We start from the raw sequence: 27,487 nt of genomic DNA on the forward strand, positions 1-27,487 counted from the left end.
CCTGGTATATACCCCTGGTATTCAGTATATCTTTCTCCGTATCCCCCTGGTATATACCCCTGGTATTCAGTATATCTTTCTCCCATCCCACATAGTACATCTCTCTCAACATCACTCTCTGCTGGTGTTTTTACAGTGTTTTAATGGGCTGCCAGTTGGGAAACTCTGTCTAACATAGTTTAGCTAAATACTGTACAAAGAGATGGTGTCTCCCTACATACAAAGAGAAGTGGGAGGCTGTTGGCAGCAGCAGGAGAGGGGGAACAACGGTGTGTCCCGTCTCTTTGTACAGCATTTAGCTAAACCATGTTCGGCAGAGTTTCCCAACTGGCAGCCTATTAAAACACTGTAAAAAACACCAGCCAATCAGCTCAAAGAGATTTTCATTTTGGAAATCTGTTCTAAAGTATTCATGATTCGTGTGATACATATACATGTACATATATACATACAGATACAGATACATATACACATACATACAGATATAGATACATATACATACATATACATGTACAGATACATATACAGATACACATACATGTACAGATACAGATACATATACAGATACACATACATGTACAGATACATATACATACATATAAATATACATATACATACAGATACAGATACAGATACAGATACATGTACAGATACACATACATATACATATACATGTACAGATACACATACAGATTCATGTACATATACAGATACAGATACACATACAGATACATGTACAGATACAGATACACATACAGATACAGATAAATGTACATATACATATTCTCACACATTATGAAGAGGGATATGTGATCATATACATGTAAGACATTATAGTAATGATCAGCTAGGTTAGTTAAAGACATTATAGTTATGATCAGCTACGTTAGTTAGACATTATAGTAATGATCAGGTAGGTTAGTTAGACAGTATAGTAATGATCAGGTAGGTTAGTTAGACAGTATAGTAATGATCAGCTAGGTTAGTTAGACATTATAGTAATGACCAGCTAGGTTAGTTAGACAGTATAGTAATGATCAGGTAGGTTAGTTAGACAGTATAGTAATGATCAGCTAGGTTAGTTAGACAGTATAGTAATGACCAGCTAGGTTAGTTAGACAGTATAGTAATGATCAGCTAGGTTAGTTAAAGACATTATAGTTATGATCAGCTACGTTAGTTAGACATTATAGTAATGATCAGCTAGGTTAGTTAGACAGTATAGTAATGACCAGCTAGGTTAGTTAGACAGTATAGTAATGACCAGCTAGGTTAGTTAAAGACAGTATAGTAATGATCAGCTAGGTTAGTTAGACAGTATAGTAATGATCAGCTAGGTTAGTTAAAGACATTATAGTTATGATCAGCTACGTTAGTTAGACATTATAGTAATGATCAGGTAGGTTAGTTAGACAGTATAGTAATGACCAGCTAGGTTAGTTAAAGACATTATAGTAATGATCAGGTAGGTTAGTTAGACATTATAGTAATGATCAGGTAGGTTAGTTAGACATTATAGTAATGATCAGGTAGGTTAGTTAAAGACAGTATAGTAATGATCAGCTAGGTTAGTTAAAGACATTATAGTAATGATCAGGTAGGTTAGTTAGACATTATAGTAATGATCAGGTAGGTTAGTTAGACATTATAGTAATGATCAGGTAGGTTAGTTAAAGACAATATAGTAATGATCAGCTAGGTTAGTTAAAGACAGTATAGTAATGATCAGCTAGGTTAGTTAAAGACAGTATAGTAATGATCAGCTAGGTTAGTTAGACATTATAGTAATGATCAGGTAGGTTAGTTAGACAGTATAGTAATGATCAGGTAGGTTAGTTAGACATTATAGTAATGATCAGCTAGGTTAGTTAGACATTATAGTAATGATCAGGTAGGTTAGTTAGACAGTATAGTAATGATCAGCTAGGTTAGTTAGACATTATAGTAATGATCAGGTAGGTTAGTTAGACATTATAGTGATGATCAGCTAGGTTAGTTAAAGACAGTATAGTAATGATCAGCTAGGTTAGTTAAAGACAGTATAGTAATGATCAGCTAGGTTAGTTAAAGACAGTATAGTAATGATTAGCTAGGTTAGTTAGACAGTATAGTAATGATCAGCTAGGTTAGTTAAAGACAGTATAGTAATGATCAGGTAGGTTAGTTAGACAGTATAGTAATGATCAGCTAGGTTAGTTAGACAGTATAGTAATGATCAGCTAGGTTAGTTAGACAGTATAGTAATGATCATGTAGGTTAGTTAAAGACAGTATAGTAATGATCAGCTAGGTTAGTTAAAGACAGTATAGTAATGATCAGCTAGGTTAGTTAGACAGTATAGTAATGATCAGGTAGGTTAGTTAGACAGTATAGTAATGATCAGGTAGGTTAGTTAAAGACAGTATAGTAATGATCAGCTAGGTTAGTTAAAGACATTATAGTAATGATCAGCTAGGTTAGTTAGACAGTATAGTAATGATCAGCTAGGTTAGTTAAAGACAGTATAGTAATGATCAGCTAGGTTAGTTAGACAGTATAGAAATGATCAGCTAGGTTAGTTAAAGACATTATAGTTATGATAAGCTAGGTTAGTTAGACAGTATAGTAATGATCAGCTAGGTTAGTTAAAGACAGTATAGTAATGATCAGCTAGGTTAGTTAGACAGTATAGTAATGATCAGCTAGGTTAGTTAGACAGTATAGTAATGATCAGCTAGGTTAGTTAAAGACATTATAGTTATGATCAGCTAGGTTAGTTAGACAGTATAGTAATGATCAGCTAGGTTAGTTAAAGACATTATAGTTATGATCAGGTAGGTTAGTTAGACAGTATAGTAATGATCAGCTAGGTTAGTTAGACAGTATAGTAATGACCAGCTAGGTTAGTTAATGATTGGGTAGGTTAGTTAGACAGTATAGTAATGATCAGCTAGGTTAGTTAAAGACATTATAGTTATGATCAGGTAGGTTAGTTAGACAGTATAGTAATGATCAGCTAGGTTAGTTAGACAGTATAGTAATGATCAGCTAGGTTAGTTAGACAGTATAGTAATGATCAGCTAGGTTAGTTAGACAGTATAGTAATGATCAGGTAGGTTAGTTAGACAGTATAGTAATGACCAGCTAGGTTAGTTAATGATTGGGTAGGTTAGTTAGACAGTATAGTAATGATCAGCTAGGTTAGTTAAAGACAGTATAGTAATGATTAGCTAGGTTAGTTAGACAGTATAGTAATGATCAGCTAGGTTAGTTAAAGACAGTATAGTAATGATCAGCTAGGTTAGTTAAAGACATTATAGTTATGATCAGCTAGGTTAGTTAGACAGTATAGTAATGATCAGCTAGGTTAGTTAGACAGTATGGTAATGATCAGCTAGGTTAGTTAGACATATTTATGATCAGGTAGGTTAGTTAGACATTATAGTAATGATCAGGTAGGTTAGTTAGACAGTATAGTAATGATCAGGTAGGTTAGTTAGACATTATATTTGTGATCAGGTAGGTTAGTTAGACAGTATAGTAATGATTAGCTAGGTTAGTTAGACAGTATAGTAATGATCAGCTAGGTTAGTTAGACAGAATAGTAATGATCAGGTAGGTTAGTTAAAGACAGTATAGTAATGATCAGCTAGGTTAGTTAAAGACAGTATAGTAATGACCAGCTAGGTTAGTTAAAGACAGTATAGTAATGATCAGCTAGGTTAGTTAAAGACAGTATAGTAATGATCAGCTAGGTTAGTTAGACAGTATAGTAATGATCAGGTAGGTTAGTTAAAGACAGTATAGTAATGATCAGCTAGGTTAGTTAGACAGAATAGTAATGATCAGCTAGGTTAGTTAGACAGAATAGTAATGATCAGGTAGGTTAGTTAGACAGAATAGTAATGATCAGGTAGGTTAGTTAGACAGTATAGTAATGATCAGCTAGGTTAGTTAGACAGTATAGTAATGACCAGCTAGGTTAGTTAATGATTGGGTAGGTTAGTTAGACAGTATAGTAATGATCAGCTAGGTTAGTTAGACAGTATAGTAATGATCAGCTAGGTTAGTTAATGATCAGGTAGGTTAGTTAGACAGTATAGTAATGATCAGGTAGGTTAGTTAGACAGTATAGTAATGATCAGGTAGGTTAGTTAGACAGTATAGTAATGATCAGCTAGGTTAGTTAGACAGTATAGTAATGACCAGCTAGGTTAGTTAATGATTGGGTAGGTTAGTTTGACAGTATAGTAATGATCAGCTAGGTTAGTTAGACAGTATAGTAATGATCAGCTAGGTTAGTTAATGATCAGATAGGTTAGTTAGACAGTATAGTAATGATCAGCTAGGTTAGTTAGACAGAATAGTAATGATCAGCTAGGTTAGTTAGACAGAATAGTAATGATCAGGTAGGTTAGTTAGACAGAATAGTAATGATCAGGTAGGTTAGTTAGACAGTATAGTAATGATCTGGTAGGTTAGTTAAAGACAGTATAGTAATGATCAGCTAGGTTAGTTAAAGACAGTAAAGTAATCAGCTAGGTTAGTTAAAGACAGTATAGTGATGATTAGCTAGGTTAGTTAGACAGTATATAAATGATCAGGTCGGTTAGTTAATGATCAGCTAGGTTAGTTAAAGACAGTATATTAATGATCAGGTAGGTTAGTTAATTATCAGCTAGGTTAGTTAAAGACTGTATAGTAATCAGCTAGGTTAGTTAAAGACAGTATAGTAATGATCAGGTAGGTTAGTTAGACAGTATAGTAATGATCAGCTAGGTTAGTTAAAGACAGTATAGTAATGATCAGCTAGGTTAGTTAGACATTATATTTATGATCAGGTAGGTTAGTTAGACAGTATAGTAATGATCAGCTAGGTTAGTTAGACAGTATAGTAATGATCAGCTAGGTTAGTTAAAGACAGTATAGTAATGATCAGGTAGGTTAGTTAGACAGTATAGTAATGATCAGCTAGGTTAGTTAAAGACAGTATAGTAATGACCAGCTAGGTTAGTTAGACAGTATAGTAATGATCAGCTAGGTTAGTTAAAGACAGTATAGTAATGATCAGGTAGGTTAGTTAAAGACAGTGTAGTAATGATCAGGTAGGTTAGTTAGACAGTATAGTAATGATCAGCTAGGTTAGTTAAAGACAGTATAGTAATGATCAGCTAGGTTAGTTAGACAGTATAGTAATGATCAGCTAGGTTAGTTAGACATTATATTTATGATCAGGTAGGTTAGTTAGACAGTATAGTAATGATCAGGTAGGTTAGTTAAAGACAGTGTAGTAATGATCAGCTAGGTTAGTTAAAGACAGTAAAGTAATCAGCTAGGTTAGTTAAAGACAGTATAGTGATGATTAGCTAGGTTAGTTAGACAGTATAGAAATGATCAGGTCGGTTAGTTAATGATCAGCTAGGTTAGTTAAAGACAGTATATTAATGATCAGGTAGGTTAGTTAATTATCAGCTAGGTTAGTTAGACAGTATAGTAATGATCAGCTAGGTTAGTTAAAGACAGTATAGTAATGATCAGCTAGGTTAGTTAAAGACAGTATAGTAATGATCAGCTAGGTTAGTTAAAGACAGTATAGTAATGATCAGCTAGGTTAGTTAAAGACAGTATAGTAATGATCAGCTAGGTTAGTTAAAGACAGTATAGTAATGATCAGCTAGGTTAGTTAGACAGTATAGTAATGATCAGCTAGGTTAGTTAGACAGTATAGTAATGATCAGCTAGGTTAGTTAAAGACAGTATAGTAATGATCAGGTAGGTTAGTTAGACAGAATAGTAATGATCAGCTAGGTTAGTTAAAGACAGTATAGTAATGATCAGCTAGGTTAGTTAAAGACAGTATAGTAATGATCAGCTAGGTTAGTTAAAGACAGTATAGTAATGATCAGCTAGGTTAGTTAGACAGTATAGTAATGATCAGCTAGGTTAGTTAAAGACAGTATAGTAATGATCAGCTAGGTTAGTTAAAGACAGTATAGTAATGATCAGCTAGGTTAGTTAAAGACAGTATAGTAATGATCAGGTAGGTTAGTTAGACAGTATAGTAATGATCAGCTGGGTTAGTTAAAGACAGTATAGTAATGATCAGCTAGGTTAGTTAGACAGTATAGTAATGATCAGCTAGGTTAGTTAAAGACAGTATAGTAATGATCAGCTATGTTAGTTAAAGACAGTATAGTAATGATTAGCTAGGTTAGTTAGACAGTATAGTGATGATTAGCTAGGTTAGTTAGACAGTATAGTGATGATTAGCTAGGTTAGTTAAAGACAGTATAGTAGTAATCAGCTAGGTTAGTTAAAGACAGTATAGTAGTAATCAGCTAGGTTAGTTAAAGACAGTATAGTAGTAATCAGCTAGGTTAGTTAAAGACAGTATAGTAATGATCAGCTAGGTTAGTTAGACAGTATAGTAATGATCAGCTAGGTTAGTTAGACAGTATAGTAATGATCAGCTAGGTTAGTTAAAGACAGTATAGTAATGATCAGCTAGGTTAGTTAGACAGTATAGTAATGATCAGCTAGGTTAGTTAGACAGTATAGTAATGATCAGCTAGGTTAGTTAAAGACAGTATAGTAATGATCAGGTAGGTTAGTTAGACAGTATAGTAATGATCAGCTAGGTTAGTTAGACAGTATAGTAATGATCAGCTAGGTTAGTTAAAGACAGTATAGTAATGATCAGCTAGGTTAGTTAAAGACAGTATAGTAGTAATCAGCTAGGTTAGTTAAAGACAGTATAGTAATGATCAGCTAGGTTAGTTAGACAGTATAGTAATGATCAGCTAGGTTAGTTAAAGACAGTATAGTAATCAGCTAGTTTAGTTTGTTAATGCAGAGGTTTTAGGCCACTACATATAAAGTGTTGAACTAGACGTACCAAGCGTACAGTATACTCTGACATCTCCCCACCAAATTCACCTCTCTGTGCGATAGTCAACCACTGTACTCAATCTCCTCCTCTCTTTAAAGACTTTAAAAGAGGGATGATAGATAGAGAGGGGTTTTACAGTGAAGCGGTAGGGAGAGATGGGAGGAGAGAGGGGGAGGGAGGAGGTTAGATGTGTGTGCTCTGCCTGCTGGCCTGTTGGCTGGAGGGGAGAGAAGGAGAGAATCAGTGGGAAATAAAACTGAAATGTTGGCGCCGGGCGGAAAGTCATTTTCTTTATGGGTTTGATGTGTCTCATCGCTCTAAAATACACATCATAAAAACTGAACACTGCAGCACATTTCCACATATTACCTGAGGATGACCCTATTAACTCTCTTCTATCGACTCCCTCCCTCCCTCCATCAGAGAGGGAGAGAGGGAGGGAGAGGGATGAGAGAGAGGGAGAGAGAGGGATATACAAGAGAGGGAAATGGAGAGAGGGAGGGAGGGAGAGAGGGAGGGAGGGGAGAGAGGGAGGGGGAGGGATATACGAGAGGGAGGGAGAGAGGGAGGGGGAGGGATATACAAGAGGGAGGGAGAGAGGGAGGGGGAGGGATATACGAGAGAGAGGGAGGGAGAGAGGGGGAGTGATATACAAGAGAGAGGGAGGGAGATAGGGAGAGGGAGGGATGGGGAGGGATATACAAGATAGAGGGAGGGAGAGAGGGAGGGGAAGAGGGAGAGGGAGGGAGAGAGGGAGGGATATACAAGAGAGAGGGAGGGGGAGGGATATACAAGAGAGAGGGAGGGAGGGAGGGGGAGAGGGATGAGAGAGGGATGGGGGAGGGAGGCAGAGGGATATACAAGAGAGAGGGAGGGAGGGAGAGAGAGGGAGGGAGGGATAGGGGGAGGGAGAGGTATATACAAGAGAGAGGGAGGGAGGGAGGGAGGGAGGGAGGGAGGGAGGGAGGGAGGGAGGGAGGGAGGGAGGGGGAGGGAGGGAAGGAGAGGGATATACAAGAGAGAGGGAGGGAGGGAGAGAGAGGGAGGGAGGGATAGGGGGAGGGAGAGGTATATACAAGAGAGAGGGAGGGAGGGAGGGAGGGAGGGAGGGAGGGAGGGAGGGAGGGAGGGAAGGAGAGGGATATACAAGAGAGAGGGAGGGAGGGAGGGAGGGAGGGAGGAAGGAAGAGGGATATACAAGAGAGAGGGAGGGACATAGGGAGGGGGAGGGATATACAAGAGAGAGGGAGGAGGAGGGATATACAAGAGGGAGGGAGGGAGAGAGGGAGGGAGGGGGAGAGAGGGAGTGAGAGGGACGGAGAGGGATATACAAGAGAGAGGGAGGAGGAGGGATATACAAGAGAGAGGGAGGAGGAGGGATATACAAGAGAGAGGGAGGAGGAGGGATATACAAGAGAGAGGGAGGAGGAGGGATATACAAGAGGGAGGGAGGGGATATACAAGAGAGAGGGAGGGAGGGGGAGAGAGGGAGGGGGGAGGGAAGGGAGAGGTATATACAAGAGAGAGGGAGGGAGAGAGATAGAAGGAGGGAGGGAGGGTGGGGGAGGGAGGGAAGGAGAGGGATATACAAGAGAGAGGGAGGAGGAGGGATATACAAGAGAGAGGGAGGGAGGGAGAGAGGGAGGGAGGGAGAGGGATATACAAGAGAGAGAGAGGGAGGGAGGGAGGGAGGGAGGGAGGGAGGGAGGGAGAGGGATAATTTTTCACTGAATGCAGCAGATTGACACTTCATTGGGTTCCCAGCAGTATAGACTGACACAGAGCTAGATGACTGTCCTCACCTCCCCTATCATTGGGTTCCCAGCAGCATAGACTGACACAGAGCTAGATGACTGTCCTCACCTCCCCTATCATTGGGTTCCCAGCAGCATAGACTGACACAGAGCTAGATGACTGTCCTCACCTCCCCTATCAGTGGGTTCCCAGCAGCATAGACTGACACAGAGCTAGATGACTGTCCTCACCTCCCCTATCATTGGGTTCCCAGCAGCATAGACTGACACAGAGCTAGATGACTGTCCTCACCTCCCCTATCATTGGGTTCCCAGCAGCATAGACTGACACAGAGCTAGATGACTGTCCTCACCTCCCCTATCATTGGGTTCCCAGCAGCATAGACTGACACAGAGCTAGATGACTGTCCTCACCTCCCCTATCATTGGGTTCCCAGCAGTATAGACTGACAGAGAGCTAGATGACTGTCCTCACCTCCCCTATCATTGGGTTCCCAGCAGTATAGACTGACACAGAGCTAGATGACTGTCCTCACCTCCCCTATCATTGGGTTCCCAGCAGCATAGACTGACACAGAGCTAGATGACTGTCCTCACCTCCCCTATCATTGGGTTCCCAGCAGCATAGACTGACACAGAGCTAGATGACTGTCCTCACCTCCCCTATCATTGGGTTCCCAGCAGCATAGACTGACACAGAGCTAGATGACTGTCCTCACCTCCCCTATCATTGGGTTCCCAGCAGTATAGACTGACAGAGAGCTAGATGACTGTCCTCACCTCCCCTATCATTGGGTTCCCAGCAGCATAGACTGACACAGAGCTAGATGACTGTCCTCACCTCCCCTATCATTGGGTTCCCAGCAGTATAGACTGACAGAGAGCTAGATGACTGTCCTCACCTCCCCTATCATTGGGTTCCCAGCAGCATAGACTGACACAGAGCTAGATGACTGTCCTCACCTCCCCTATCATTGGATTCCCAGCAGCATAGACTGACACAGAGCTAGATGATTGTCCCCTCCTCCCCTATCATTGGGTTCCCAGCAGCATAGACTGACACAGAGCTAGATGACTGTCCTCACCTACCCTATCATTTGGCATTGGGTTCCCAGCAGTATAGACTGACACAGAGCTAGATGACTGTCCTCACCTCCCCTATCATTGGGTTCCCAGCAGCATAGACTGACACAGAGCTAGATGACTGTCCTCACCTCCCCTATCATTGAGTTCCCAGCAGCATAGACTGACACAGAGCTAGATGACTGTCCTCACCTTCGCTATCTTCTGCCTGTCTCTCCCCTCTACAACCATGGAGCTAGAATGATGTAGTTGGGAGATATGAGCAATGGTCTGGAACTTGGGGGATTGGTGATGGTCTTTTTTTGGCTCCTGAAATATATTATATTATCAGGTTAGTGATCTGTTATGCTTCTGGAAATATCCTATATTATCAGGTTAGTGATCTGTTATGGTTCTGGAAATATCCTATATTATCAGGTTAGTGATCTGTTATGGTTCTGGAAATACCCTATATTATCAGGTTATTGATCTGTTATGGTACTGGAAATATCCTATATTATCAGGTTAGTGATCTGTTATGGTTCTGGAAATATCCTATATTATCAGGTTAGTGATCTGTTATGGTACTGGAAATATCCTACGAGTTCCAACCCAACTTTGCTATTTAGGTACTTTTATCATGTTTATCTCTACTTTTACTTTACACAAAGTTCATACCATTATCCCATATGACCTCCAAGAACTTCTGGACATCATATTGACAGTTACTAACGTTGATTTTGACTTGAAATATGACTCCAACCCCTGAGATGTTCCGCTGTTCATACCGGACCATTCATACCGGACTAAAAAGCGGCTATATGATGTGTCTGACTGAAACGTGGCTATATGATATGTCTGACTGAAACGTGGCTATATGATATGTCTGACTGAAACGTGGCTATATGATGTGTCTGACTGAAACGTGACTATATGATATGTCTGACTGAAACGTGGCTATATGATGTGTCTGACTGAAACGTGGCTATATGATGTGTCTGACTGAAACGTGGCTATATGATGTGTCTGACTGAAACGTGGCTATATGATATGTCTGACTGAAACGTGGCTATATGATGTGTCTGACTGAAACGTGGCTATATGATGTGTCTGACTGAAACGTGGCTATATGATGTGTCTGACTGAAACGTGGCTATATGATGTGTCTGACTGAAACGTGGCTATATGATGTGTCTGAGTGAAACGTGGCTATATGATGTGTCTGACTGAAACGTGGCTATATGATGTGTCTGACTGAAACGTGGCTATATGATATGTCTGACTGAAACGTGGCTATATGATGTGTCTGACTGAAACGTGGCTATATGTGTCTGACTGAAACGTGGCTATATGATGTGTCTGACTGAAACGTGGCTATATGATGTGTCTGACTGAAACGTGGCTATATGATGTGTCTGACTGAAACGTGGCTATATGATGTGTCTGACTGAAACGTGGCTATATGATGTGTCTGACTGAAACGTGGCTATATGATGTGTCTGACTGAAACGTGGCTATATGATGTGTCTGACTGAAACGTGGCTATATGATGTGTCTGACTGAAACGTGGCTATATGATATGTCTGACTGAAACGTGGCTATATGATGTGTCTGACTGAAACGTGGCTATATGATGTGTCTGACTGAAACGTGGCTATATGATGTGTCTGACTGAAACGTGGCTATATGATGTGTCTGACTGAAACGTGGCTATATGATGTGTCTGACTGAAACGTGGCTATATGATGTGTCTGACTGAAACGTGGCTATATGATGTGTCTGACTGAAACGTGGCTATATGATGACGCTACGTACGTAGTACTCTGTGGATTCTCCATGCAGCGGCAGGATCGGACGACGGCTTCGGGGAAAACTAAAGGAGGTGGTGTGTTATTTCATTAAACGAGAACTGGTGTGCTGCTTCCAGTGTGAAGGAAATCTCCAGCTTTCGATCACCTGATATAAAATACTTCTGGGTAAGCTGCAGACCCATTTATCTACCAAGAGAGTTCTCATCTGTAATTATCACTGCTGTCTACAAGTCAACATCATTCTGGAACTCAACAAACTGTATGGAGCCATAAACAAACAAGAAACCTCTCACCCAGAGGCAGCGTTTCTGTTGGAGGGGGAGACTTAAAACCGTCCTACCTCACCTCTACCAACACGTGTACTGCCCCACTAAGAGTGATACATCTCGAGACCACCTTTTATTCTACCCACAGAAACGCATACGAATCCCTCCCACGTCCTCCCTTTGGTACATCTGACCGGGACTCCGTTCTCCTGCTTTCTGTTTACAAACAAAAGCTCAAACAGGAAGTGTTCCGATGAAGCGAAGGAAGTGGTCAAGACTGTTTTGCTAGTACAGACTGGGATATGTTCCAAGGATAGACGACATCGTCCCCACAGTGACTATTAAAACGCGTTCCCGACAAAAGACCCGTAATTACAGACAACATCACTCTGGGCATTAGGCCATTACCACTGACAATGAACGAGACACGGAGACGTGGACAAGATATCGGCCTCCGAAGAGACGTCAAACATGCAAAAGGAAAGGTGGGAATCCTGTTACACTGACTGCTCGTTGTATGTGCGGTGGGAATCCTGTTACACTGACTGCTCGTTGTATATGCGGTGGGAATCCTGTTACACTGACTGCTCGTTGTATATGCGGTGGGAATCCTGTTACACTGACTGCTCGTTGTATATGCGGTGGGAATCCTGTTACACGGACTGCTCGTTGTATATGCGGTGGGAATCCTGTTACACGGACTGCTCGTTGTATATGCGGTGGGAATCCTGTTACACGGACTGCTCGTTGTATATGGCATGCAGACGATATTACAAAGAAAACCCCCAGACATGAGCTACCTAGTGACGCAGGACTTCCAAATGAGCTAAATGGCTTTTATTCTTGCTTCGAGGAATATAAGACTGTGACTTGCGTGAAAGCCCCTGCGTTTCCAGATGGCTGTCTGATCATGCTCTCCCCTTGCCAATGTGAGCAAAACGTTTAAGCAGGTTAACTTAAATTGGAACTCTAACCCTAATTCAAAGGATGCGCAGACCAGCTGACAGGTGTCTTCACAGACATTTGCAGTCTGTCCTTGTCCAAGTCTGTAATCCCAACATGTTTCAAGCTGACCACAATTGTCCCTGTTCCCGGGAGCTCCAAGGTAACCTACCTAAATGAGTATCGCTCTGTAGCACATTATCCAATTCATATACCGAGCATCAGCAAACCACACCACGCCATACACGTCGTCTGCTAGGTCGTCTGCTAGGTCGCTACGTCGTCTGCGTCTGCCAGGTACACTTCTCCAGCCAGTGGCCATCAAAGGTGAGCCTACTGAAGTTGGTTACGACGCCGAACTGCAGTCAGGTCAAGACCCTGGTGAGGACGACGACCACACATATTTGGTATTTTATTAGGATCCCCATTAGCTGTTGCAAAAGCAGAAGCTACTCTTCCTGCTGTTCCACACAGAACATAAAAATAATACAGAACATTAATCGACAAGAACAGCCCAAGGACAGAACTACATCTAAACAATTTGCGTGTATGTATCAATACATAAAATATCAGAGATGAAGAGAGAGAGATGGACGTAATTTGGTACGAAAAGTGCAAATCAATCCCAGAACAACAGCAAAGGACCTTGTGAAGATGCTGTAGGAAACAGGTACACAAGTATCTATGTCCACAGTAAAACGGGTTCTATATCGACATAACCTGAAAGGCTGCTCAGCAAGGAAGAAGCCACTGCTCCAAAACCAACATAAAAAAAGCCAGACTACGGTTTGCAACTAAACATGGGAACAAATATCGTACTTTTTGGAGAAATGTCCTCTGGTCTAATGAAACAAAAATATAACTGTTTGGCCATAATGACCATCGTTATGTTTGGAGGAAAAAGGGGGAAGCTTGCAAGCCGAAGAACACCATCCCAACCGTGAAGCACGGGGGTGGCAGCATCATGTTGTGGGGGTGCTTTGCTGCAGGAGGGACTGGTGCACTTCATAAAAATAGATGACCTCATGAGGTAGGAAAATTATGTGGATATATTGAAGCAACATCTCAAGACATCAGTTAAAGCTTGGTTGCAAATGGGTCTTCCAAATGGACAATGACCCCAAGCCAAAGTTGTGGCAAAATGGCTTAAGGACAACAAAGTCAAGGTATTGGAGTGGCCATCACAAAGCCCTGATCTCAATCCTGTAGGAAATTTGTGGGCAGAACTGAAAAAGCTTGTGCGAGCAAGGAGGCCTATACAAACCTGACTCAGTTACACCAGCTCTGTCAGGGGGAATGGGCCAAAATTCACCCAACTTATTGTGGGAAGCTTGTGGAAGGCTACCCCAAACGTTTGACCCAAGTTAAACAATCTAAAGGCAATGCTATCAAATACTAATTGAGTTCATGTAAACTTCTGACCCACTGGGAATGTGATGAAATAAATAAAAAGCTGAAATAAATGATTCTCTCTACTATTATTCTGACATTTTGTCACCCCCTGACCCCCTGACCCCCTGACCTTAGAGAGCCGTTTCATGTCTCTATTTGGTTAGGTCAGGGTGTGATGTGGCGTGGGCATTCTATGTTTTCTATTTCTTTGTTTTGGCCGAGTGAGGTTCTCAGTCAGGGACAGCTGTCTATCGTTGTCTTTGATTGGGAAGCATACTTAGGCAGTCTGTTTTGCCACCTTAGTTGTGGGTAGTTGTCTTTGTTAGTGGCCCTAGTCGGCGTCACGGTCGTTTATGTTGTTTTTTGTTTTTGTTGGCGACATTCTTAATAAAGAAAACGGACCACGCTGCACCTTGGTCCGGTCGTTTCCCTGACGACGGTCATTTCACATTCTTAAAATAAAGTGGTGATCCTAACTGACCTAAGACAGGGAATTTTACTAGGATTAAATGTCAAGAATTGTGAAAATGTATTTGGCTAAGGTGTATGTAAACTTCCGACTTCAACTGTACTTTGTTGAAGCACCTTTGGCAGTGATTTCAGCTTCTTGGGTATGACGCTACAAGCTTGTCACTCCTGTATTTGGGGAGTTTCTCCCATTCTTCTCTGCAGATCCTCTCAATCACTGTCAGGTTGGTTGGGGAGCGACGCTGCACAGCTATTTTCAGGTGTGGGACCTTATATCGACAGATGTGTGTCTTTACAAATCATGTCCAATCAATTTAATTTACCACAGGTGAACTCCAATCAAGTTGTAGAAACATCTCAAGGATGATCAATGAAAACAGGATGCACCTGAACTCCATGTAGAGTCTCATAGCAAAGGGTCTGAATACTTCAATACTTCTGAATACTACCTATATAAATAAGGTAGTTCTGTTTTTTATTTGTAATACATTTGCTAATACATAAAACAAATGTTTTTCTTCATCATTATGGGTATTGTGTGTAGAATGAAACAAAACAATAATAATATTTAATCAATTTTAGAATAAGGCTGTAACGTAACAAAATGTGGAAAAAGTCAAGGGGTCTGAATACCTTCCGAAGGCACTGTTTATCAGCCCTCTGATTACAATGAAGAGTAAGACTTGCCGCTCGGTTCTGGACCAGCTGCAGATTAGCTAGGTATTTCTTTGCAGCACTGGACCACACGACTGGACAATAATCAAGATCAGATAAAACTACAGCCTGCAGAACTTGTTTTGTATGGGGTCAAAAAAGCAGAGCATCTCTATATTACAGACATACCTCTCCCCATCTCTATATTACAGACATACCTCTCCCCATCTCTATATTACAGACATACCTCTCCCCATCTCTTTATTACAGACATACCTCTCCCCATCTCTATATTACAGACATACCTCTCCCCATCTCTATATTACAGACAGACCTCTCCCCATCTCTATATTACAGACATACCTCTCCCCATCTCTATATTACAGACAGACCTCTCCCCATCTCTATATTACAGACATACCTCTCCCCATCTCTTTATTACAGACATACCTCTCCCCATCTCTTTATTACAGACATACCTCTCCCCATCTCTTCATTACAGACAGACCTCTTCCCATCTCTATATTACAGACAGACCTCTCCCCATCTCTTTATTACATACATACCTCTCCCCATCTCTTTATTACAGACAGACCTCTCCCCATCTCTTTATTACGGACAGACTTCTCCCCATCTCTTTATTACAGACAGACCTCTCCCCATCTCTTTATTACGGACAGACTTCTCCCCATCTCTTTATTACAGACAGACCTCTCCCCATCTCTTTATTACAGACAGACCTCTCCCCATCTTTACAACCATTCAATCTATATGTTCTGACCATGACAGTTTACAATCTAAGGTAACATCATGTATTTGCCAAGTAATTTAGTCTCCTCAACTTGTTCAACAGCCACACCTCATCATTAACAGATTCAGCTGAGTTCTAGAACTTAGGGAATGATTTGTGACAAATAAAATTATCTTAGATTTATAGATGTTCAGGACCAGTTTATTACTGGCCATCCATTCCAAAACAGACTGCAACTCTTTGTTAAGGGTTTCAGTGACTTCATTAGCTGTGGTTGCTGATATGTACATGGTTGAATCATCAGCATACATGGACACACATGCTTTGTTTAATGCCAGTGGTGGCATTTATTGGTAAAAATAGGAAAGAGTAGAGGGCCTAGAAAGCTGCCCTGTGGTACACCACACTTTACCTGTTTTACATTAGAGACACTTCCATTAAAGAAAACCCTCTCCGAGGGAAATATCAAAGGCTGCACTGAAATCTAACAGTACAGCTACCACAATCTTCTTATTATCAATTTCTTTCAACCAATCATCAGTCATTTGTGTCAGTACAGTACACGTTGAGTGCCTCTTCTCTATAAGCATGCTGAAAGTCTGTTGTTAATTTGTTTACAGAGAAATATCATTGTATTTCGTCAAACACAATTTTTTTCCCAACAGTTTGCTAAGAGCTGGCAGCAATCTTATAGGTCTGCTGTTAGAACCAGTAAAGGCTGCTTTACCACGCTTTCCCACTCTTAGGTAGCATAATTACTTTCCTCTAGGCTCAGATTAAAGATATGACAGATAGGAGTGGCTATAGAGGCAGCGACCATCCTCATTAGCTTTCCATCTAAGTTGTCAATGCCAGGAGGTTTGTCATTTATTAATCGATAGTAGTCATTTTTGCCCACCTCTCCCACACTAACTTGACAAAATTCAAACTTCCAATGTTTTTCTTTCATTATTAATTTTGGCGGACTGTTTATTGTTGGCATTTCCTGCCTAAGTTTGCTAGCTTTGCCAATGAAGTAATCATTAAAATAATTGGCAACATCAAATGGTTTTGTGATGTATAAGCCATCTGATATGATGAAAGTTGAATTTGTCTTTCTGCCTCAAAGTATTCCAAAGTTTACATCGCATACACTATCAAGCCTTTCACACACATGATTTAGATACTGACTGCTAGCACTGTCTGTCACGTCTGTCACACGTGCTCAGTCTGAACCTGCTTTCATCTGTGAAGAGCACAGGGCGCCAGTGGCGAATTTGCCAATCTTGGTGTTCTCTGGCAAATGCCAAACGTCCTGCACGGTGTTGGGCTGTAAGCACAACCCCCACCTGTGGACGTCGGGCCCTCATACCACCCTCATGGAGTCTGTTTTCTGACCGTTTGAGCAGACACATGCACATTTGTGGCCTGCTGGAGGTCATTTTGCAGGGCTCTGGCAGTGCTCCTCCTGCTCCTCCTTGCACAAAGGTGGAGGTAGCGGTCCTGCTGCTGGGTTGTTGCCCTCCTACGGCCTCCTCCACGTCTCCTGATGTACTGGCCTGTCTCCTGGTAGCGCCTCCATGCTCTGGACACTATGCTGACAGACACAGCAAACCTTCTTGCCACAGCTCACATTGATGTGCCGTCCTGGATGAGCTGCACTACCTGAGCCACTTGTGTGGGTTGTAGTCTCATGCTACCACTAGAGTGAAAGCACCGCCAGCATTCAAAGTGACCAAAACATCAGCCAGGAAGCATAGGAACTGAGAAGTGGTCTGTGGTCTCCCCACCTGCAGAATCACTCCTTTATTGGGGGTGTCTTGCTAATTGCCTATAATTTCCACCTGTTGTCTGTTCCATTTGCACAACAGCATGTGACATTTATTGTCAATCAGTGCTGCTTCCTAAGTGGACAGTTTGATTTCACAGAAGTGTGATTGACTTGGAGTTACATTGTGTTGTTTAAGTGTTCCCTTTATTTTTTTGAGCAGTGTATGCATGTTATCTGATGTTAGTAAGTTGTTGATTTCGTGAACCTTATTTCTAAGGCTACATATATTAATATGGGCTATTTTCTGCCCTTTCCTGGGAAGTTATCAGAGATATAATATAATATATATAATATGGAAAAGAGCAAACAAAGCTAGAGAAAAATATACATTCAGCAGTCCATTAATCTGTTGGTGTGTGTGTGTGTGTGTGTGTGTGTGTGTGTGCTGCAGGGTTGAAGCTATGAACCCATAGTCTTGGCTCTCTCATCCCATCCAGTGTTCTGGGAGGCAGGGTGAACAATGAGCCTGTCATAGTGGATTTAAGCCATGTCCCCACGCGCTCTGACAGCTTTCATGGCTCTTTCCTCTTCTGGCGCACAGCTTCAGGATAGTCCACGCTGAGGTAAAAACGTTCCTGTCAAGTTCTTCTCTTGTTCCAGAACAGCTACCTTGTCCTTGAACCTGGGCCCGTGTTGGGTTTTCTATTCCTGTCAGCGCGCTCCACCTCAACCTTCCTGTGGTCCATTTTCAGTTTCTCCGAGATCATTTCCCTCACTTTGTCCTCAGACTCTGTCTCATGTGGAGATTATGTATTAATTCCATCCCACAACCATGTTACTCCGCCTTGATTGTCCCTCGAGATTTATCCGTCATTGTTATCATTGATTCACTCACGGAACTGATGTCCTCTCTCAATTATACATATTGTTGTCATCTTGTCGTTCTCCTGTTTCACCTCATGGAGCTGACCCTGGGAGAACTGCAAACTGTTCTTCAGGTCCTGGATCTCGTTGGGCAGGTGTTTTATTAGTTGACTCCACCAGTATTTTGGACAAAACACTTGAAGCTATTTACTTGTTGTTGTAACAACTGCTTGTAGAACCATTGTTTTTTTTAAAGAGCCTTCACCTGTGGTTGAGAGACACCACTGTCCTCAACGGTACGACCACCGGCATTGGTCTTTGTTATGGTAGCTAGAAAAGGTAGGTTATGCCGTTATTATTAAATCCGTGGTCCCAGCCACAATGGCTAACTGTGTCCCGGGCTGTGTTCAACCTTCAATAAAATCCCAGCAGCTAGTTAGCTCCTCAGACACGGACTTGGTTGGCAGGATCACTGGACAGAGAGTAGCTGTCCGAGCAACTGATGCCAACTAGGTTGCGAGATCCAAACTCAAATGTTAGCTAGCTACTAAGAACCTTTCCAAAACAACAAACCGAGCTCTCTCTCTCTCGTTCCACATTCAACAGATGAGCTTCCCTGAGGGTTTCTGAGAGTTAGTTCAGAAATTCTTCGGTTGTGCAAACCCAGTTTAATCAGCTGGTATCAGACGATCCCACAGGAGAAGAATCAGGATAAGGAGTCGTTTTTACAATGTTCCCTTTGAGCTCAGTTTGTGAAAGTAGGTTTTTACATTTTCCTTCCACCTTGGTTTGAATTTTCAAATACCAAAGATCTCTGATAAAACAAGACACTAAATAAAGAAGTTGGTGCTTTAGGCTGCTCCTTCCTTCTCTGTTTGTGGATGTGTTTTCCTCAGATCAAGATCTTAGATTAAAAAGTAAAACATGAGTAAACACAGCAGTAGGAGGCTGATCCTTGCTCCTCCCTCCACTTTGCTCATCCAGTAGGAGGCTGATCCTAGCTCCTCCCTCCTCTTTGCTCATCCAGTAGGAGGCTGCTCCTCCTTCCTCTTGGTTTCTAGAGAAACTAGACAGCAAGGGGAACTGGTTGGATTCTGGAGAAACTAGACAGCAAGGGGACCTGGTTGGTTTCTGGAGAAACTAGACAGCAAGGGGACCTGGTTGGTTTCTGGAGAAACTAGACAGCAAGGGGACCTGGTTGGTTTCTGGAGAAACTAGACAGCAAGGGGACCTTGTTGGTTTCTGGAGAAACTCGACAGCAAGGGGACCTGGTTGGTTTCTGGAGAAACTAGACAGCAAGGGGACCTTGTTGGTTTCTGGAGAAACTCGACAGCAAGGGGACCTTGTTGGTTTCTAGAGAAACTAGACAGCAAGGGGACCTGGTTGGTTTCTGGAGAAACTAGACAGCAAGGGGACCTTGTTGGTTTCTGGAGAAACTCGACAGCAAGGGGACCTTGTTGGTTTCTAGAGAAACTAGACAGCAATGGGACCTGGTTGGTTTCTGGAGAAACTAGACAGTAAGGGAACCTGGTTGGTTTCTAGAGAAACTAGACAGCAAGGGGACCTGGTTGGTTTCTAGAGAAACTAGACAGCAAGGGGACCTGGTTGGTTTCTGGAGAAACTAGAAAGCAAGGGGAACGGTTCAGAGATGTTATCAATGTGTCCCCGGGAGTAGGTCTCAGCAAGGCAGTTCTAGTCCTAGCAGTGGCTTCTCTATTGATGTCTGTACCACCCCTCTCAGTTGGCCTTGTGTCTGTAATTACCCCCCCCCTCTCAGTTGGCCTTGTGTCTGTAAATACCACCCCTCTCAGTTGGCCTTGTGTCTGTAATTACCCATCCCCCTCTCAGTTGGCCTTGTGTCTGTAAATACCACCCCTCTCAGTTGGCCTTGTGTCTGTAATTACCCCCCCCCCCCCTTCCAGTTGGCCTTGTGTCTGTAAATACCACTCATCTCAGTTGACATTGTGTCTGTAAATACCCCTCCCCCCCTCCCAGTTGGCCTTGTGTCTGTAAATACCACTCCTCCCAGTTGGTCTTGTGTCTGTAATTACCACACATTTAAACGTAACCTGAGCAGGACTTCCCTGATTACTCTCCTGCCTGGTCTGATCCCCCTCTCCTCTCCTCTCCTCTCCTCTCCTCTCTGCCTGGTCTGATCCCTCTCTCCTCTCCTCCCTGCCTGGTCTGATCCCTCGCTCCTCTCCTCTCCTCCCTGCCTGGTCTGATCCCTCTCTCCTCTCCTCCCTGCCTGGTCTGATCCCTCTCTCCTCTCCTCTCCACCCTGCCTGGTCTGATCCTTCTCTCCTCTCCTCTCCTCCTCTCCTCTCCTCTCCTCTCGTATGTCTTGACTTTGTGGCCTCTGTGTGTTTTGTTTCCAGTGGCAGATGAAAGCAACGTGGGATCACTAGCAGGCCACAGGTCAGGTGAGGAATGCCCAGTAGATTAGAACACGTCCTAACACTAACACAGTGTTATGCTGATGGAGACCCACCATATTGAGCCTTGAGGGCCCAAGCTTGGTGCTCTGATGGATGGGGCCGGTCCTGGAGAGGCCCTGCATGCTGACTGACACGAGGACCTCAGACACTGGCCTGGCAGACAGGAAGTCTAGATCATCCCAAATAGTAGTGTGTAGTAGTGTGTAGTAATGTGAAGGTGTGTGTAGTTGTGTGTAGTACTGTGTAGTAGTAGTGTGTAGTAATGTGAAGGTGTGTGTAGTACTGGGTAGTGTGTGTGTGTGTGCATAGTAGTGTGTAGTAGTGGGTAGTGTGTGTGTGTGTATAGTAGTGTGTAGTAGTGTGTAGTAATGTGAAGAGTGTGTGTGTGTGTGTAGTACTGTGTAGTGTGTGTGTGTGTGTGTGTGTGTGTGTGTGTATAGTAGTGGGTAGTGTATGTGTAGTAGTGTGTGTGTGTGTGTGTGTGTGTGTGTGTGTGTGTGTGTGTGTGTGTGTGTGTATAGTAGTGGGTAGTGTATGTGTAGTAGTGTGTGTGTGTGTGTGTAGTAGTAGTGTACAGCAGTCTGACTCGAGTCACACATTTGATGACTTGAGACTTAAATTGATAGACATTAAAATAACTTGAGACTTGACTTGATGCCACAAGACTCAGGACTCAATTTTGACTTGAGACTGATGACTGCAAATGATCTGGCCAGGATGTGTAATGTTGTCACTCATTTTGTGGCACAGAGTTTCCGTGGATTCCTCTCCACGCAGCCCAAGACAGTATCCATGGCATCGCTCTTGCAAAAAAAAATGTGCAACAGATTGGCTAGTGAAACGCACATTCGGCCCTCTGATTGGACCAGCAAACTGTCAATCAACACAGGTCTGTTGAGCTAGCGAACAGAATGTCTATTTGATGTACATCTATAGAATCTGGTGAATCCGGTGTAGCGTAAATGTCCAGGAGCAGTGGCATCATCAGGTCTGTGGTTTCACTTAGCTAACATTATCCACTTAGCTAACATTACCCACTTAGCTAACATTATCCACTTAGCTAACATTACCCACTTAGCTAACATTACCCACTTAGCTAACATTACCCACTTAGCTAACATGATCCACTTAGCTAACATTACCCACTTAGTTAACATTACCCACTTAGCTAACATTATCCACTTAGTTAACATTATCCACTTAGCTAACATTACCCACTTAGCTAACATTATCCACTTAGCTAACATTATCCACTTAGCTAATATTATCCACTTAGCTAACATTAGCCACTTAGCTAACATTATCCACTAAGCTAATATTATCCACTTAGCTAACATTACCCACTTAGCTAATATTATCCACTTAGCTAACATTGGCCACTTAGCTAACATTATCCACATTAGCCACTTAGCTAACATTAGCCACTTAGCTAACATTATCCACTTAGCTAACATTATCCACTTAGCTAACATTATCCACTTAGCTAACATTATCCACTTAGCTAATATTATCCACTTAGCTAACATTAGCCACTTAGCTAACATTATCCACTAAGCTAATATTATCCACTTAGCTAACATTACCCACTTAGCTAATATTATCCACTTAGCTAACATTGGCCACTTAGCTAACATTATCCACATTAGCCACTTAGCTAACATTAGCCACTTAGCTAACATTATCCACTTAGCTAACATTATCCTCTTAGCTAATATTATCCACTTAGCTAATATTATCCACCTAGCTAACATTATCCACATTATCCACTTAGCTAACATTATCCACTTAGCTAACATTATCCACTTAGCTAACATTATCCACTTAGCTAACATTATCCACTTAGCTAATATTATCCACTTAGCTAACATTATCCACTTAGCTAACATTATCCACTTAGCTAACACTATCCACTTAGCTAATTTTATCCACTTAGCTAACATTATCCACTTAGCTAACATTATCCACTTAGCTAACATTATCCACTTAGCTAACATTAGCCACTTAGCTAACATTATCCACTAAGCTAATATTATCCACTTAGCTAACATTACCCACTTAGCTAATATTATCCACTTAGCTAACATTGGCCACTTAGCTAACATTATCCACATTAGCCACTTAGCTAACATTAGCCACTTAGCTAACATTATCCACTTAGCTAACATTATCCACTTAGCTAACATTATCCACTTAGCTAATATTATCCACCTAGCTAACATTATCCACATTATCCACTTAGCTAACATTATCCACTTAGCTAACATTATCCACTTAGCTAACATTATCCACTTAGCTAACATTATCCACTTAGCTAATATTATCCACTTAGCTAACATTATCCACTTAGCTAACATTATCCACTTAGCTAACACTATCCACTTAGCTAACATTATCCACTTAGCTAACACTATCCACTTAGCTAATTTTATCCACTTAGCTAACATTATCCACTTAGCTAACATTATCCACTTAGCTAACATTATCCACTTAGCTAATATTATCCACTTAGCTAACATTATCCACTTAGCTAACATTATCCACTTAGCTAACATTAGCCACTTAGCTAACATTATCCACTTAGCTAACATTATCCACTTAGCTAACCCAAAACCCAACTGAAGAGAATTCCAATTAATCCCAAAGGTGTTTGATGGGGCCGAAGGTGTTTGATGGGGCCGAAGGTGTTTGATGGGACCGAGTTCAGGACTCTGTGCAAGCCAGTCAAGTTCTTCCATATCGATCTCGACAAGCCATTTCTGTATGGACCTCGCTTTGTGCACTGGGGCATTGTCATGCTGAAACAGGAAAGGGCCTTCCCCAAACCGTTGCCACAAAGTTGGAAGCACAGAGTCTTCTAGCATGTCATTGTATGCAGTAGCGTTAAGATTTCCCTTCACAGGAACTAAGGGGCCAACACCCGAACCATGAAAAACAGCCCTTCCACCAAACTTTATAGTTGGCAATATGCATTCAGGATGGTAGCGTTCTCCTGGCATCCACCAAATGGTGAAGCGTTATTCATCACTCCACAGAACGTGTTTCCACTGCTCCAGAGTCTAATGGCGGCGAGCTTCACACCGCAGTACTGTGTAGTAGTGTTTAGTGTATAGTAGTGTGTGTAGTAGTGTGTAGTAGTGTGTATAGTAGTGTGTGTAGTAGTGTGTGTAGTAGTGTTTAGTGTGTATAGTAGTGTGTATAGTAGTGTGTGTAGTAGTGTGTATATTAGTGTGTATAGTAGTGTGTAGTAGTGTGTGTAGTAGTGTGTATAGTAGTGTGTATAGTAGTGTGTGTAGTAGTGTGTTTAGTAGTGTGTGTAGTAGTGTTTAGTGTGTATAGTAGTGTGTGTAGTAGTGTGTATAGTAGTGTTTAGTGTTTAGTAGTGTGTGTAGTAGTGTGTGTAGTAGTGTGTAGTAGTGTGTAGTAGTGTGTGTAGTAGTGTGTGTAGTAGTGTGTAGTAGTGTGTAGTAGTGTTTAGTGTGTATAGTAGTGTGTGTAGTAGTGTGTATAGTAGTGTTTAGTGTGTAGTAGTGTGTATAGTAGTGTGTGTAGTAGTGTGTAGTAGTGTGTGTAGTAGTGTGTATAGTAGTGTGTGTAGTAGTGTGTATAGTAGTGTGTAGTAGTGTGTATAGTAGTGTGTGTAGTAGTGTGTATAGTAGTGTGTATAGTAGTGTGTAGTAGTGTGTAGTAGTGTGTGTAGGTGGTGATGATGTTGTCTCACCCCTGGAGGTCTGGTAACTGAATATGTTTTCAACAGATGGGCTATGCTTGTTCAGCTGCTCTTCCTGCATCTCTCTTTCTGACCTAATTTCCTACAAACTTAGTTACTGTGTGTGTGTGTGTGTGTGTGTGTGTGTCAGGATTTCAGGTAGCCTGGTAATTGTATTATTTTTAATAAGGAATAAATAACATTGTTGCCGGGGCAAATTGACTGGGACAAAAGACAATCCTTTTGCAAAATGATGCTTCTTCATTGATCGGTGAAAATACCAGTCGATACGTTTGACCCTCATGCTTATGTGTCTATCGGTTCATTTGCATAATTTTAGTGGGATTTAATTGGACCTTGTGTATTGGCGCTAGTCGTCATTTATCTTATCTATCACACAGCATTCAGAGCTTATTCTTTGTGGAATATCGTTTTTCAGACAGCGCTATGCTACTGCAGCTCCTCATGTCCTCAGCTCCTCATGTCCTTAGCTCCTCAGGTCCTTACTACTACAGCTCCTCATGTCCTCAGCTCCTCAGGTCCTTACTACTACAGCTCCTCATGTCCTTACTACTACAGCTCCTCATGTCCTCAGCTCCTCAGGTCCTTACTACTACAGCTCCTCATGTCCTTACTACTACAGCTCCTCATGTCCTCAGCTCCTCAGGTCCTTACTACTACAGCTCCTCAGGTCCTCAGCTCCTCAGGTCCTTACTACTACAGCTCCTCATGTCCTCAGCTCCTCAGGTCCTTACTACTACAGCTCCTCTTGTCCTCAGCTCCTCAGGTCCTTACTACTACAGCTCCTCATGTCCTTACTACTACAGCTCCTCATGTCCTCAGCTCCTCAGGTCCTTACTACTACAGCTCCTCAGGTCCTCAGCTCCTCAGGTCCTTACTACTACAGCTCCTCATGTCCTCAGCTCCTCAGGTCCTTACTACTACAGCTCCTCATGTCCTCAGCTCCTCAGGTCCTTACTACTACAGCTCCTCATGTCCTCAGCTCCTCAGGTCCTTACTACTACAGCTCCTCATGTCCTCAGCTCCTCAGGTCCTTACTACTACAGCTCCTCATGTCCTCAGCTCTTCAGGTCCTTACTACTACAGCTCCTCAGGTCCTCAGCTCCTCAGGTCCTTACTACTGCAGCTCCTCAGGTCCTTACTACTACAGCTCCTCATGTCCTCAGCTCCTCAGGTCCTTACTACTACAGCTCCTCATGTCCTCAGCTCCTCAGGTCCTTACTACTACAGCTCCTTAGGTCCTCAGCTCCTCAGGTCCTTACTACTACAGCTCCTCATGTCCTCAGCTCCTCAGGTCCTTACTACTACAGCTCCTCATGTCCTCAGCTCCTCAGGTCCTTACTACTACAGCTCCTCTTGTCCTCAGCTCCTCAGGTCCTTACTACTACAGCTCCTCATGTCCTCAGCTCCACAGGTCCTTACTACTACAGCTCCTCATGTCCTCAGCTCCTCAGGTCCTTACTACTACAGTTCCTCTTGTCCTCAGCTCCTCAGGTCCTTACTACTACAGCTCCTCATGTCCTTAGCTCCTCATGTCCTTACTACTACAGCTCCTCAGCTCCTCAGGTCCTTACTACTACAGCTCCTTAGGTCCTCAGCTCCTCAGGACCTTAATACTGCAGCTCCTCAGGACCTTACTACTACAGCTCCTCATGTCCTCAGCTCCTCAGGTCCTTACTACTACAGCTCCTCTTGTCCTCAGCTCCTCAGGTCCTTAATACTGCAGCTCCTCAGGACCTTAATACTGCAGCTCCTCATGTCCTCAGCTCCTCAGGACCTTACTACTGCAGCTCCTCAGCTCCTCATGTCCTCAGCTCCTCAGGACCTTAATACTGCAGCTCCTCATGTCCTCAGCTCCTCAGGACCTTACTACTGCAGCTCCTCAGCTCCTCATGTCCTCAGCTCCTCAGGTCCTTACTACTACAGCTCCTCTTGTCCTCAGCTCCTCAGGTCCTTACTACTACAGCTCCTCTTGTCCTCAGCTCCTCAGGTCCTTACTACTACAGCTCCTCAGGTCCTCAGGTCCTTGCTGCTGGAGTGAAACACATGTTTTTATAAGCCCAGTCATTGCGCAACATTTATAAACACAATCTGTTTGTTAAAAACAGTTTTGATGGCCACGTTTTTTTTTTAAAAGAGCTACTATTTTTCTTTCTCAACTTGTAATTGAAGTGCGCCTCCCATTCACCGATCAAGTGCATAGGCATCGGTAGGCAGGCTATCGGCGTGCCACTCACCGCTTTACAATGATCTGGAGGCCTTGTTTGAAAGTAGCCAAAAATCAGACCATAGAAACGTAGAGGGAATTATTTTTCCCTCCTAATATGATAACAATTATACCATTGAAAACATATTTTCTCTCCTGTTCTATTGGGGTTCATATCAACTTTCTTTCAATTGTCTAGAAGCTAAAGGCACAATCCTATAGTTATATTGACAACCCGTTGTAGTCGGTACGTCTTTAGTTTAAGACAACAGGATCAAGTCTGAAGGGTTGAAGAACAAGAGAGAAAAACCAGCGATTACACACATATATTCCTTACAAATAGAAAACTATTTGTAGCAATTATATGAAAAGGGAACAACATTCCCAACGCTTTCCTTGTCAATAATACTATTTTGTCCATAATCTTGAAGAATGTTAATTACCTCACTTGTTTGAGACCACAAAATAGTCCAAAATAGCTGCTAATAGTTTTCTATTGAAAATACTGTGATTGAATAATTTTGTTTTTTGAGA

General features: G+C 42.2%; 1 protein-coding gene across 10 annotated transcripts in view; it reads left to right on the forward strand.

Annotated features, from left to right (window-relative positions):
• pard3bb (par-3 family cell polarity regulator beta b) overlaps window positions 1-27,487 on the forward strand; it is a 539,900-nt gene that overhangs the window by 229,152 nt on the left and 283,261 nt on the right. For 6 of the 10 annotated variants that reach the window (XM_090230480.1, XM_090230481.1, XM_090230486.1 and 3 more), the window contains one exon: window positions 20,961-21,005. The exons of the other annotated variants lie outside the window; for them this stretch is intronic. In XM_090230480.1, coding sequence (XP_090086606.1) covers window positions 20,961-21,005 — 45 coding nt within the window. The remainder of the gene's footprint in view (window positions 1-20,960; window positions 21,006-27,487) is intronic. 10 annotated transcript variants of the gene reach the window in all.

Source organism: Oncorhynchus mykiss, chromosome 3 (genome assembly GCF_057628025.1).
Source record: "Oncorhynchus mykiss isolate SJ-2025 chromosome 3, ASM5762802v1, whole genome shotgun sequence".
Taxonomy (NCBI): domain Eukaryota; kingdom Metazoa; phylum Chordata; class Actinopteri; order Salmoniformes; family Salmonidae; genus Oncorhynchus; species Oncorhynchus mykiss.